The sequence below is a fragment of the Melanostigma gelatinosum genome, assembly GCF_949748355.1.
Source record: "Melanostigma gelatinosum genome assembly, chromosome: 13".
In the NCBI taxonomy this organism is placed as follows: Eukaryota; Metazoa; Chordata; class Actinopteri; order Perciformes; family Zoarcidae; genus Melanostigma; species Melanostigma gelatinosum.
Genome location: NC_136646.1, coordinates 12,200,107 through 12,213,962, shown reverse-complemented (window position 1 = coordinate 12,213,962; position 13,856 = coordinate 12,200,107). Strand labels below are relative to the sequence as shown.

The following is a 13,856-nucleotide window of genomic DNA, read 5'->3' as shown; positions in this document are numbered from 1 at the left end:
GACATTGTTATCTAACATTTATATCTTTACCATTTGGGTTTATGAAAAAAAAAGCATTTTTTTTGTTTTTGTTGAAGACATTCCTTTAGGAAATTGCACGAACTCTGCATGAAAACATGTTGCCGGGCAATTCCTTATCTCCGTAATTCACTATTTTGAAATCCATAAAGCACAGAAGGATTTCGCTGTAAGCAGGGCTGAGCTGCAGAGGGGCCCAATCCCAATGGCCGGTCCTTTAAAAGGTGCAATGTGTAGGATTTGTCAGCATCTAGCAGTTTGCAACGAACTGAAACTTCTCCCATGTGCCAAGCATGTAGGAGAATTACAGTGGCCGGCACGAAAACGTTAAAAATAGGAACGGCCCTTTCTAGCGCTGGTGTTTGATTGGTCCGTTCTAGGCTACTGTAGAAACATGTCTGTGAAGACGAGCCCGTCCATATGAAGATATAAACGGCTCGTTCTAAGGTATCAAAAACACAACGAGTCTAATATCTGCGTGATTATACTCAACAACCATGCTAGCGTAGCAGCTTTGAAACTGTTCTTAGGCACTGCTAACATCTGCATGCTAACATGCTCCCAGTCACAATGCCAACATGCTAAAAAATAAGTATAATGCTTATGTTGTAGTTCAGTTTGGCGTGTTAACGGTTGCCAATGACTGCTAAATACAGAGTACAGCAAAACCTGATGCGCATATCAGACGTTCTGCAGGTATTTGGAGGGACTAGAGGAAAAGTCAGCCAAAGTCATAGGAGATATCCTCTGGGAACCATGAATGTCTGTAAAACTGCTTGGAAAATAAAGTAATGCTGCTAATGTTAAATTTCATTCTGCTATAATAATAAATCAAAAAACAAATCACACACACACACACCAGTGTAATAGTTTGATGCAAAATGCACCTGTATTTTTCTTTGTTACATTTTGTAATGCATGTCATCAACATTTATTCATTTTGACATAGCGTCCACAAGGACAAGTGCAAACCTGCCTGACAACAGGAATAAGTAAAAGTTAACGTACGAGATAAGAAATGATATAATGATGTTAACATTCATATGTAAAAACGCATCGATTATTTGACAGATTCATCTTAATACTAACTCACAACATACATTTCAGTACTTGTTTTGAGAAATTCCTTCCAATTTCTCTGCTTCCGCCCATTTGAAGGCAAACATCCCACAATTATACAAATCTTCAGTTGAGCACAATCACTATTTCAACCCCTGCCTTCCCCCTTTTTTCCCAAGACTGATGTTTTCACAATATTTGAAGAGCCTGGAATTTTGTGGCAACCTTGCAGTTAAAGTACAAAAAAACAAAAAACTTGTGCAATTTGTGCAACAGCCAACAAAACAATGCAAAACTGTAATATTAACACAGAAGTGATGTTGAAAAAAAGGTGGCACTTTGTGAATAAAAGGTAATGTGACAAAAACAGTAGATTGTGTAAAATGGTTAACATGTACAGTACATTGTGTGACAGCTGACTGTGCTTGAAGAGCCTTTGGTTTCTTACTATAACATGTCCAATAACTAAATTAAAAGTGCTTCAGATTGTCCTTCAAAAAAAAAGAAAAAAAGAAAGAATGCTAGTATTTCAAAACTCAAGCATTGATGTGGGCTTTGTGTCTTTTAGGGGGTGAAGTGGCATGACAAACAGTGGAGCAGTCCTTTGCTTTAATTCTTTAGTTAAGTACAACCATGTGTTAAAACCCTTTAAATCCTTCAACAAAACTCATCACAGAAGGTACGTCTGGGTCAGTCGAAGCATAACGTGTTTTGATGAGAGCGCACAGTGAGTGAAGTCATTTCCCCAAGGCTGCCTCCTCGCTGAAACACAGTTCAAGAGGCTAATTGGGTAAAAAGAGAAACCAGTGTGCGTGCAGGGGTGAACTAGCCACAGTGTAAAGCACGTCGCTTTTAAGGCAGCAGTGCAGTCCTGCGGCAAAGTCCTCGAGTCTCTTCTCCCACCCCCTTTATCTCCTGCATCTTTGTTCCTCTCACTTTTCTTCCGTACGATCATGAATCAGCACGGAGAAGCGAGGATTATTCAAACACATGCAGAGGTGTTAGACAACACACACACAGAGCCTCACAGACATCACAGCAGTAGAAGCAGCCAGCAGCAGGCGTACAGCATCCGTATAGCGTGGCCCCGAGTCAGACCGGGCTCACTGGCTTTCAGCGTCTGCTCCGCGAAGTTCCACTTCGCTCAGTCTCTCTCCACCTGCCAAGAAGCCGTTCAGCAGATCAGCTCCTGCTTGATCTCAGGCCGCGTGGGAAAGAGTGGCTCGCTGAAGGAGAAGGCGCCGCGGCCCGTCTTCAGCCCCCCCTGGCCCGGGCACGCCAGGTACGACCCGATCAGGTCCAGCTCGGGGGAGGGAGCCGGGCTCTCGGGCTCCGACTCAGAGTGGCTCGTCTCCGGCTCGTCCACAGAGGAGCCCGACCTGGCGTGGAGGTGCGGGTGGGAGTTGGGATGGGCGAGCGAGTTCAGCCAGGGGTGGTTGAGGCATTCTTCTGCCGTGGCTCTCTTCCTGCACACACAAACACAATAACACTGCGGATGAGTTTGAAATTCCCGGAGAGTTTACATAACCGACGGATCGCCTGGATCTTCCGATTCACTCAATCTGGGTCGGAAAACCACAAAAGAAAAGCACTTTTTTTGACCTCAAGTTTTTTCCCCCCTTCCATCTCCCACCGATTACTCCAACACTGAGGAATCTTCCACTTTTTCCAACGCCGCCAGTAATTTACTGCAATTAAACGATACTGACTGGAGATCATGGCTCTGGATGTGAGACAGAGGCCACTGCTACTTTTCATCAACTCTGTGGCGACAATGTACTCGCTCAGTCTCGGAGCCCTCAATCAGAATTAGGGTTCGAGCTAAGTTAATCAGAAGTACGGTCACAAAGCTGCCCTTGAAAATCACCTCGGTTCAACTCTTCTTTCGTTAACATGTTGACGCACAAAACTGACACATCGGTGTCGTGTCAAAACACGACGACAGTGGCCTTCTTTTTCTTAAAAAGTTCGTCAGAGCTTTCGTCGAAGTGACGTAAATCTTGTAACCACATACACTCATCTAGACGCATGCGGATGCACTTCCGTGCCAGTGTGAACCTGACTCACATCCTTGGTGATTGAATCAGCTCAAAGTGACTGAGTCACAACTCCTGATTGTATCTTCATCTTTACAGTAAACTGGCTCACCTGGGGTTTTTAACCAACAAGGTATTGATGAAGTCAACAGCCAGGGAGGAGATGCCCTCGAACGTGTCCTGCGAGTAGTCGACGTTGACTTGGGAGATGTTGAGGAATGTCACCTGCTTGTCGTCGCCCAGGAAGGGCGACTCGCCCGTCAGCATGACGTAGGTCAGGACCCCGATGCTCCTGGCAGACGGGGAGGAAGAAAAGGGAAAGGAAGTTACGAGACAGTTTGTCACGTTGATGGTTGCAGAATCTGTTTTGGGACACATTTGTCTGTCTTCCACTGCGCTCAGTCATGAATAAACTGCAATGTAGAATGAAGCAAAGATGGTCTTGTGGTCAAAGGTCTAGACTCGTCTGTTGCACATTAGGGAGGTGATGTCAACTTCTTTAATACGTCTTTTATTCTCAGACGCAAAACTGACTAAAGTGGTCTAAATGAGTGGAAATAGTCCCGTTAACTGCTGTAGCACACTTACCACATGTCTGTCGCAGTGCTGATGGGTTCATAGTTCAGGATCTCTGGTGCTGCAAGAGAAACACATGGCCCCAATTAGTCTCGACAAACGGCCCCTCACATTGAAAAGACAGGTGATTCTGGGTATTTAAGGCCTTAAATCAGGACTCACCAACATACTCGGGGGTACCCACGATCTCCCGGACCTCTGTGAGGTTGTCCATGCGTCTGGACAAGCCAAAGTCCACGATGCGAATGTCCCCCAGAGGTCGGGCACTGGTCAGCAAGATGTTCTGGGGCTGGAGAGGAGGACGCACACACAGATTAGACGGAGGTACGGTACATGAGTCAAAGCAGTTGAGGTAACCGGTTCCAAGAGGATGTGGGGTTCTCGTCAGTCTCCCTTTGAGATGCGATCAGATGAGACGGAGAACAGGTAGGATACCCGTGCCAAACACTGGCATGAGTCCAGGTACTGGAGTGTGCGTGAGACTGTTTTTGTTTGTTCTCGGTCAGACTGGCTTTTCAAAGGGGTCGTACAACATGCATTGAGAAACCAGACGCGTGGTTAATTTGCGAGATGCGATGTCGAAAGAAAACCTCAATGACGACTGCCTTGTTGTTACACCCCCCCCCGCCCCCCAGGGGAGGCCATTAAAGAAAACACGACGGCTCAGCGAGGTTCCTTTACCGACTGATTCCTCGTGGGAACGGGGTCGTGACACAGCGAATGAGTCGAGTGTTGCATAACAGAACTCATAGCTGCTTCAGGCTGGTGTTATATAGTCATATCATCTTTCACCGTGCTCACTTTCAGATCCAGATGCACCACATTGTTCCGATGCAGGAAGGCCACTCCCGTCAGGATCTGCTTGGCCAGCCGGATCACATCTTTCTCCGTGAAGGCCTCGTCGTTATCGGCGACACACTGGTTGAAGATTTCGCCACCGGCGGCGCTGGAAGGAAAGCACAGGAGGGAAAAGTGAGAAACCAAAACACGGAGGGGATGGGAAGGAAAAGGAGCTGCGCAGCCACCCAGTGGAGTTCAGTTTGGCTTACTTTCATTTCTTAATTGTTGCCTTTAACTTGTTATAATAAATTGCACAAATACACCCTTCCTCTCAGTTTGAGTCACACAATAGCAAAATTCCTACTCGTCCCATTTGAACAGTCTTAGTGAACAAACCAGAAGTCATTTCCAGTGTCTTTAAAACGACGCAACGCCCCGTCTCCTCATGAGTGTACTTTGACTTGGAGGAACAAAGTCCGTCCACATCCACGCATTGCATGCGAGTCCAACGTGAATCAATATCATTTTAGAATTCCCATTAGCAAGAATATTACAGGCGATAAGAAAAGGTCATATCAGCTTACAGCTGATGCAGAGAAGGCTGTACAGCCTGCTATACTGCGGGTTAACTTACCAAATCAAACCAGGGGAGACTGAAGCATATAACTGATCAAAACATTTTCTTAAAAGTAGAAAGGAATCTTAAGCTATAAATTAGCCACAGAAGGTGGCAGAGGGGTCGTGTCAGGTTGGTAACTAGACACTGTGTGCGCTTCAGCCTGCATAGTTTTTCGCTCGTTTGTTCAAAACAAATTAAATATCAGGGATTAGCCGGGTTCTTTTGTGTGTGGAATTTAGTAGTTAGACAACTTCTCACATTCATGTGGAAGGAATAGTCAAGAGTCCTGCCCGGTCTTGCTGCGCTTGTGTAACACAGTTTAGTAAAGCGGAGACATGGTGGATTTACGTTGGATGCGCCCATCAGTCAGATCAATGCCTGAAGCTGACAGTTCACCCACACAAACAAACTAGGACCATGTGCGGGGGATTTAGATGGCACACATGCTTTTTATCTTCAGAGGACATTTTTGTGACCAGGCCCTGTGGGCACGACTGTTACATAACCAGCCCCCCCCCCCCCCCCCCTCCTTCTACTACTACTACTATCCTCAGCTGTGAAAATAGCACCCATGTTTTGGGGGATTTTGAGGATATCCGTCATTGGTCCACAGACAGTGAAACTGCACTGATCTGCATGTGTAAATGAAATGCAAGCAAGCCTGTAGTGTTTTCATTCAGGAGAGGAAATGAGCAAGTTGAACTTGAATCTGTGAACTTAGCACGGACATTGCACCATTGGCTTCGTTAAGCTGTCAACAGAGCGCCCGAGAGGGTTTCAAATCTCGATAAAGGACATCTTGTTTAAATTCAACAGTTCCCCTTCCTTCTAAGAGAGTTAATGCACACACTACTTCAGTGTGCAGCGAGACCCCCTTCCCTCCTGCACCGAGCTGCGAGACAAAACCCGCTGCTGCCAACATTAGCGAGGACACGGAGGAGCTGAACAACCATTCGGAGGCACGAGCTGGGAACATATGAAGCATTTCTCCACTTCAGCAGGAAACCAAGTCAACCTTTTTCGCTCTGAAGGAGAGGGTGTTTGGTCAAAACCCTTCTTGGCTGAGTTTTTTTTACAGTACATTTTCCTTTCGAGCAGGAAACGAAAGACTGCTTCCTGGATTAGTGTCACAGTGATTCATTGTCCAGAAACGCATAGCTACTGTGCACAAAAAAAAAACAGTGATGCACCTTCATTTTTCATCAAAGTGACCATCTCTGTAACTAGTCATTATGCTGGGGGGGGTTCTCTGGTACTGACGCACGCTGGAGCTCTCCAAGATGATTAGAATTCAGCTTCTAGCATCCATTTCTCTGACATTACCATGGATGTGGTTGCGGCTACAAGAAGAGCGCGTGTGTGTGTGTGTGTGCGCGCGCGCGCGTGTGTGTGCATAACACTTTATACCCGAGTGGTGGTGTGTGCTACTTTTGGGAGCCTTGCTTGCTGCTTGCATTTAAACCCACAGGAAATGGAAAATGGTTTGCAATTCTTGAAACTCATGCTGAGGTCAGACAGTTTGAAGATGCAGCTTTGCGTAGGCCGATGGTCTCGCTGCAGCTTTTAGGACAAAGTGCGATAGAGGGGAAAGCTGCAAAAAAAGAAAGAAAGCACGAGCTGGCATGTGAAAACGGAGCTCTTTAAGCTATGAAAATATTGTGCATGTGCGAGCTGCTTGATCTTAGGCTCAAAGAGAGCAGCTCCACTTGGAGGCCAAAGAGGAACTGTTGCCCAATGCCGACTGACCTCCTGCTATGTTTTCTCTGCAGGCATGCAGGGGTGAACTGTGGTGCGACTTCCCCTTTCACACAGTCAGAGGTCAAACACATCCCCCCCCCCCCCCCCCCCCCCCCACAGAGAGACCTTTGTTTTCTGAGGAGGCATTCCATGTCTGGGATTGGGATGACTACCGAGGACTGGGCAGAGGAGTGCTTCCTGCCTGAGCAGCGAGCAGTTCAGGAACAGGGTCAGGGGGACGTGGCTGAAGCGGAATTGCCCCGCGTTATCTCCCTGTAATGAGGTAATTAAGATGCTAAGTGTCTCCTCCGAAGTCCTAATCGTCATCAGAGCCAGCCAGGGCCAGACAGCCCGGGGTGGCCTTGCTGGATCGCTGAACACTCACTGAACTTCACCTGGTGTGTTGAGTCTCGAGCACTGCGCAGTAAGTTCTCACAGAGGGCTGTAACTGACTCATTTGTAGCTCGACACATCGCTATTCTTCACACAGTGAGCTCGGTGCAGTTCTGCCACGTCGGTATTTAAAGTGACAGTTCCTGACATGTCGCATAACGAGAAACCGAGGTGCCGAGGCTACGACGAGACGAGCAGCTAACCACAGAGAGAGAGAGAGAGAGAGAGAGAGAGAGAGAGAGAGAGAGAGAGAGAGAGAGAGAGAGAGAGAGAGAGAGAGAGAGAGAGAGAGAGAGAGAGAGAATTTCCATTTAAGGCTGAAGTCGTGTCACAACAGTGCGAGCGCGATGCATTTCACACACACACGTGTGTGTGGGTTTTTTTTTTTTTTCTTTGAGGTGAGAAAGACTTGAGTGACTTGTAGCTGTGCCCTCAGCAACCAGCACATAACTCAAAGCGAGAGAGACTTTTTTTTTCTTTCACAGAGCAGACAGATTGAGATAAAAGCTGGCAATTCACATGAAAACACCAAAGCGGTGACATTCTCGTCACGCAACACACAGGATGTTGCATTGTGAAGTTTTGTTGATGCCCGTTAAGTAGAAATGAGTAAATGTGTTGGGGAGTTTTCTAAAAGACAGCTTGTTCGCTCAGGCATGTTGCTGGTGAGTGATCATTCAAATGATTTTGATGATTCGATCCCCTATTTTACCCGGCGTGGCTCAAACACCGAGGAAAGCTTACGAGGCCATTTTAGTGAACTTTTGTGTCGTTTATGTAACGTCCAGTGTCTTACCACTCCAGGACGAGGATGATTTCGTGGTTGGTTTCGTAGACCTCGTGCAGCGCCACCACATAGGGGTTCGCCTTGGCCGACTCCAGCATGGCGATCTCGTTTAAGATGTCCATGCGGCAGTCCTCGCCCTTCCTTCGCTTTCGCAGGAACTTTGCAGCGCACTGCTTCCCCGTCGCCTTCTCAATGCACTTTTTTACCACCGCAAACTTTCCCCTGGGAGAAAAAAAAAAAAGAGGGGAGAGAGTGAGTCGAGAGGCAGAATGAGACAGAATAATCACAACCACATTACTGGCTTTTTCAAATATATTTGGTTTGGGGATTCTGCTCTTTTCCCCCCAAGTAGCCAACGGGACCGCTGGAATAAATTTAGGCCACTGAAACTGCAGCGTATGAAAGGCTAAAATTACTGGACATACTCATGACAGTTAAACTGCCGTGAGGCAAAACCTAGATTACAGTGCGAGGCATGAGCCGGCCACGAGTGCAACGCTGTATCGGCGAGGTTAAAGAACAGTTCACAGATAAGAAGGTTCACTGGCATCATTTGGATTTGTGCGAGGCAGCACTGATATGCTCAGCTCTACTCATCTTCTTCTAGCCTTCAGGAGGGTCTGACAGGAGGCAGATAAGGCTGCCGACTAGCAGGCCCGGGACGTGATAAGGCTAAGGTCAAGCGAAAGCAAAGAGATGAAACAGCTCGGCTGCTGGATCCACTTGAACGTCATCGCTACCAATGTTTTTCTTTTTCTTTTCTGCATATACATTGATGGATTCATCCGAGGTGTAAAGGGGTCAGCCGTGGGCGTGGGCAGGATGTCCGATGTGTGCAGAATTGCTTCGCCGTGTCGAGCCGACCACAATCAGCAGCCGTCCCTCCCAGGCCGATAATGAGGCCTTGTCCACTTCCCTTTCTTTCACAGCTGACAGCAGCAGGGACAAATGGGACCGTGTTGACACCCCCTGCCCGGACCCTCGGCCAGAGCCCATGCTTCTCCTTTGACAATCGCACAAAAGCTGACCAGTCGGCTGATACAAGCAGCCCCGAGACCAGGACCACCCAACCAGACCGCTGCTGGGCAGGGGGGGGGGGGGGGGGGGGGGGGTCACTGCTGCTACAGTCAGGTTGGAGCCTTGGCAGCAGGCTAACATGAACACCGTGTAACCTCAGCGTCGATGTGTCCAACTAACATCTCAACGTTTCGAGTGAAAAGGCAAACCTCGTCAGAGGCTTTTCATCCTTAATTAGCCAAGTTCAGCGCAGCTCTCTGTGGGCTGGGAACGGAGTGAAAAGGAGCAACAGGAGGCCTTTTTATGAAGGCTGACGACAGGTCAGAGGTTATCTCCCAGCCGGCTGGGTTCACACTCTTGCCATGTCACTGTAGGCAGATGCACTGACTCTCCCGGTCATACATCGCGTCACAGTGCTTTAAAGTTATATTCTACACATTGAGATTCTTTGCATTAAATCCCACAGTTAGCTGCGTTACAGGAGAAAACCTCGTTCTCAAACATCCGCTCTGACTCCACAGGAGATCACACAGCTCATTTGCAGCTCTGTAAATTCTGTCTGTCATCAATCGTCAACTTTACTGCGACACATTAAAATAACTCCTCGCCACCGCTGGAGATTGGTGATAATTCGATTGAGAAGTTGGTTTCCTGTGGAGTCTGCGTTTTGTGTCCCTCAGCGGGCCACTGACTCATGTCTGAAGCGCGATGAGAAGCGACAGCCCTCGCAGCTCTCGCTTTCCTGTTTCACAGACGGACTGACACAAAGCATTACTTCCTCTTTCTGCTTTACAGATTGGCCACAACGTGTTCTGCGCACAGTTCTGCAGGGGACCACAAGTCACAATGCGAAGCTCAATGATGAGAAGGTTTAAGAAATGCAGACCAATGAGTCCTATTGATAAAATGAAGAATTCAACTCCGTCACCTAAAAGCTGCTCTAGGTCACACGTGTCAAACTCAAGGCCTGCGGGCCGAATCCGGCCCGCCACGTTATTTTGTGTGGCCCGCGAATCCACCAGCAAAAACAAATTTTAATTAAAAAAATATATATATATATTTTTTTTTTGGAAAAATAATTAAAAGTTAGACTTGAAAATAAAAGTATCCCCATGGTCGAAATTATGAGATAGAAAGTTGAAATTATGAGATAGAAAGTTGAAATTATGAGATAGAAAGTTGAAATTATGAGATAGCATGTTGTCTGTGTACCGACATTAAAACTATCACAACAGGTGGACAGGAGAGGCAACAGCCCGTAAAGAGGTTTTCCAACAATTGAAAAAGATCGACAAATAATCCCAAAATGTCCACGAAGAGAAAAATTGATGCAGAGAGAAGAAAATGTAATGAAAGATGGGAAAGTGAATACATGTTTGTGCTTCAAGGAGAACAACGGGTCTGTCTTCTGTGTTATGAGGCGTGTCGGTGATGAAGGAACACAATTCATGTCGGCATTTTGACACCAAACACGGAGTTGAATTTAGCCTCCGAGAAAAACATCAAACTGTCCAAGAATTAAAAGGCAGACTGCAATCACAGCAGAATATATTTACACAGCTACAGCCCAGTGCATGCTGAAGGTATGTGAGCAGAGCTCCGACCAGATACAGACTTTTACAAATGTCAGTTTGTGAAGAAACACCGTCGCAGACCGAGTTCATGAACTAGCAGCAATCTAACAACACAGCAGCTAAGAGACGAGCAGGTACTTGTGTTTCTAATGAACTGTTGATGAAAACACAGACAACACGGATACATCATCTATCCATGTTCATCAGACCTGACTCTCAGTGAGCAGCTCTTGGATGAAGCTGCCATGCACAGGACGACGACAGGGAGGAACATTAGTGATGCAGAGAGGTGAACAAACAGCTTTGAACAAAGTTAATGTAATAACTCGTGTTTGATATTTGTCTTTGTTATTTTCTTTAATAGTTTGATCTTTGATAGAGTCATGTGGGTTTCTTAACCCTCAATTAAAATGATTTATGTTATAATAACAGAAATGTCTTTAAATATCATTTTTCATTTATATAACTGCATGTACAATATGTTTACACTTGAATAAACAATAATCAAATGCAGAGAGAGTTATTTAACAATATGTTAGGAGAAGTTAGTTATACAGTCTTACAGTTACAACCGGCCCTTTGAGGGCGACCGTGATGCTGATGTGGCCCAGAGTGGAAATGAGTTTGACACCCCTGCTCTAGGTCAACACCCCTCCTAATGTACAGACTGATCTGCTGGCATACATTGCTGCACTTAATGCGATTAGAAGACCTGATCCCAGGATGTTGTTGGGTCGGACTCATGGGAAGAGGAGAAAGAGGGGGCGTTTAGAGGCTGCAGCCTCAAGCCAAACCCCCCCCAGGTCCTGGCTGCTGTCCCAGGATGTCGGACAAGGAAAACTGGCCACTACCAACTGACTCTTTATTCAGGCTGTCCCACCACTTTCAGCAAACTTACAGTGACAATTGAGTTTTGGAGACAGATGCAGAATTGGCACAAACCCAAGAATTCAGAAAGCTTTTTGAGGAAAGTAATTTCGTGTCTCTGGCACATTGGGGAATCCCCGCTTGAACGCGGCTGGAATGTGCACTTCTGTTACTGGGATCCACACATCAGTGGGTGACCCACAACAGCATGCATTTGGCTGAAGAGAGACAGGAGGAAAATGGTATATTTCATGTTGGGGAAAGCAGGTATGAGACAGGAGAGCAGGTCTATACCACACACAGGTTCTGATTTACACTAAAAAGGACATACAACAGGTCTTGTGTGTTTTCACATACCGTTCCTTCACGGACCTTGGTGTACTTACTGTACGTCTTGCCACTGTACCCTTGTGACCGCCACTGTGATATGACTCCAAACTGATTCTGAAGTTTACATGTTCACCACCACTTACACTAGAAACTACGACACTACACAAGTGACAGAAACAACATAGCGCAGGAGAGGAGAAACATCTTCACCTTTTGGATGTCAGACATGTCCGATGTGTGGACACTCTGGGCTCCGACATCTACACTGATCTCATTCTGCCCCCCTTTTTATTTAAATTTAAATCATCACGAAGTCCAAAAACTGAACAAAACAGCCGACACAGGACGCATTACGCGTGCCAAAGCGCGTCACCTTCTGCGCTTTTACCCGGGATGGAATGCGGGATTGGAAATGTCCAATTAGCACGCTTCCCATTAACCCGAGAGCAAATCTAATATGATTACCAGCTTTACATAAGCGCATCAAGATAGTGTAGCACATTTCCAGCAGGCGCAGCAGCACGAGCGAAGTCAGCACGCGGATCAGCGTTTGGTCAATGACCGCTGGGAACAACAAACACGCGCTGCTCACCTGCCCAGTTCTCTGCCCACCAGCTCGTAATTGGCCGGGAACGGGTCCGCTCTTATCCTCGTGTGGATCTTTGTCACCATTCCGTTCTTGATCATCTTCGCTGAGTCTGGCATTTCAAGTCGCGCTTGAATTGAAATCGGTCTTTTGTTTTTTCTCCAACCAAATATAACACACAACAAAGACGGGTTTCTCAAGCAAACAGTTGCATGATCAAATAAAGCCGCTTATAGAGCCGACAGCAGCGGTGTCAAACCACCGGGAGATAATCCAGCATACGCGCGTTCCACCGAAAAACAAGCGGATGATGCTCTGCGGAGAGTGCGGCACAGTCGGTGCGGTACATTAGTTTGAGTGCTACTACACATTCCTGACAATAAACTCCTCTTCGGGCCGCCCCCCCCCCCCCCCATGCGCTGACGCTCCGCAGCGGAAAGCCAATGAACGCGCTGAAGAGGCGGTGCAAGTCAGCTGGCAAGTGGTGCGTTCACTTGACAGGAGCGAATCGGTGCAGGTACACAAACATAAACAAAGACTTCGTTTATGTTAAATCATTAGTTTCAGTTGAATAGTTCTCATGTTGACCTTAAGTAATACAACGATGGTAATTGTTAAACATGACACAGACACACATTCATCATGAGAATGTCAACGTGAAGGACGTCAAACGACTGCATCCCTTATCATTTACAGCAGTGTAATAGTTATGATGTGCCACTTTAGATTTGTGAGCCATAAAGTTATTTTACTTAATAACGCAGGCAAATAGTTCAAACGTTATTGCAAGGTCTTATTAATAAGACACTTAAATGGCAACTTAACTCATTGACTGTACTTGATGAATCCCTTTTCTGTCTTTACATCTAATCCCATGTTGTACCCACTGACAGCCCAAACAAAAAAATACAGCACGTTCATACTCAAACACACACACACACACACACACACACACACACACACACACACACACACACACACACACACACACACACACACACACGCACACACATTTCAGGCGTGTTTGTCATCGTTGGCATGTGTTTTCGTGCCGCTTGTATCTGGGCTTGGCTGCCCTTCAGGTGAGGCTTTTTCTCACACTCGGTCCCGCTCAGTGTGACGGAGTGGGAAGCTGCCCTTGGGGTACGAGAGCTTTCTGCAAAAGATAGGAGGATTGTTTCCCGGCCCGTTGAACCTGAAGAGAATAATTCAAAACATCTCACTAGACAGCTCATCGGCATGCGTGGCACATGGACAGTTTGGAAGGGAGATTACAGGAATTACCATGTGCAGGTGACTCATGGGTTTTTTCTGATTGTGTTATTCCATTACATGTTTTATTTGAATCCGAAATAGAAAACTCCCCATCACAAGTCGCTCCGGAACCAGGGCAGAGAAGATGAAGACAAACCAGTGAGGGATAGGGATTGGTATTTATGGCCCGCGGAGTTGGCGGTGACCTGGACTCCATGACAAA

At 46.7% G+C, this 13,856-nt stretch overlaps 1 protein-coding gene across 1 annotated transcript; it reads right to left on the bottom strand.

Annotated features, from left to right (window-relative positions):
• Positions 1-900: 900 nt before the first annotated feature.
• stk17al (serine/threonine kinase 17a like) lies at positions 901-12,715 on the bottom strand. The gene is made up of 7 exons (XM_079281536.1): positions 12,386-12,715; positions 8,015-8,227; positions 4,491-4,635; positions 3,852-3,978; positions 3,702-3,750; positions 3,226-3,405; positions 901-2,543 (listed from the first exon to the last, which is right to left on the bottom strand). Exons 1-7 carry the CDS (start codon positions 12,496-12,498, stop codon positions 2,252-2,254), a joined length of 1,119 nt encoding a protein of 372 aa, XP_079137662.1. The 5' UTR covers positions 12,499-12,715; the 3' UTR covers positions 901-2,251.
• Between the last annotated feature and the right edge of the window lie 1,141 nt (positions 12,716-13,856).

Excerpts from the sequence above, each read along its gene's own strand:
- stk17al (XM_079281536.1), bottom strand. The coding sequence starts at position 12,498 with ATGCCAGACTCAGCGAAGATGATCAAGAACGGAATGGTGACAAAGATC. Across the intron at positions 8,228-12,385 it reads GTGGGCAGAGAACTGGGCAG|GGGAAAGTTTGCGGTGGTAA; the intron begins GTGAGCAGCGCG and ends TTTTTCTCCCAG. Across the intron at positions 3,751-3,851 it reads GGGTACCCCCGAGTATGTTG|CACCAGAGATCCTGAACTAT; the intron begins GTGAGTCCTGAT and ends TTTCTCTTGCAG.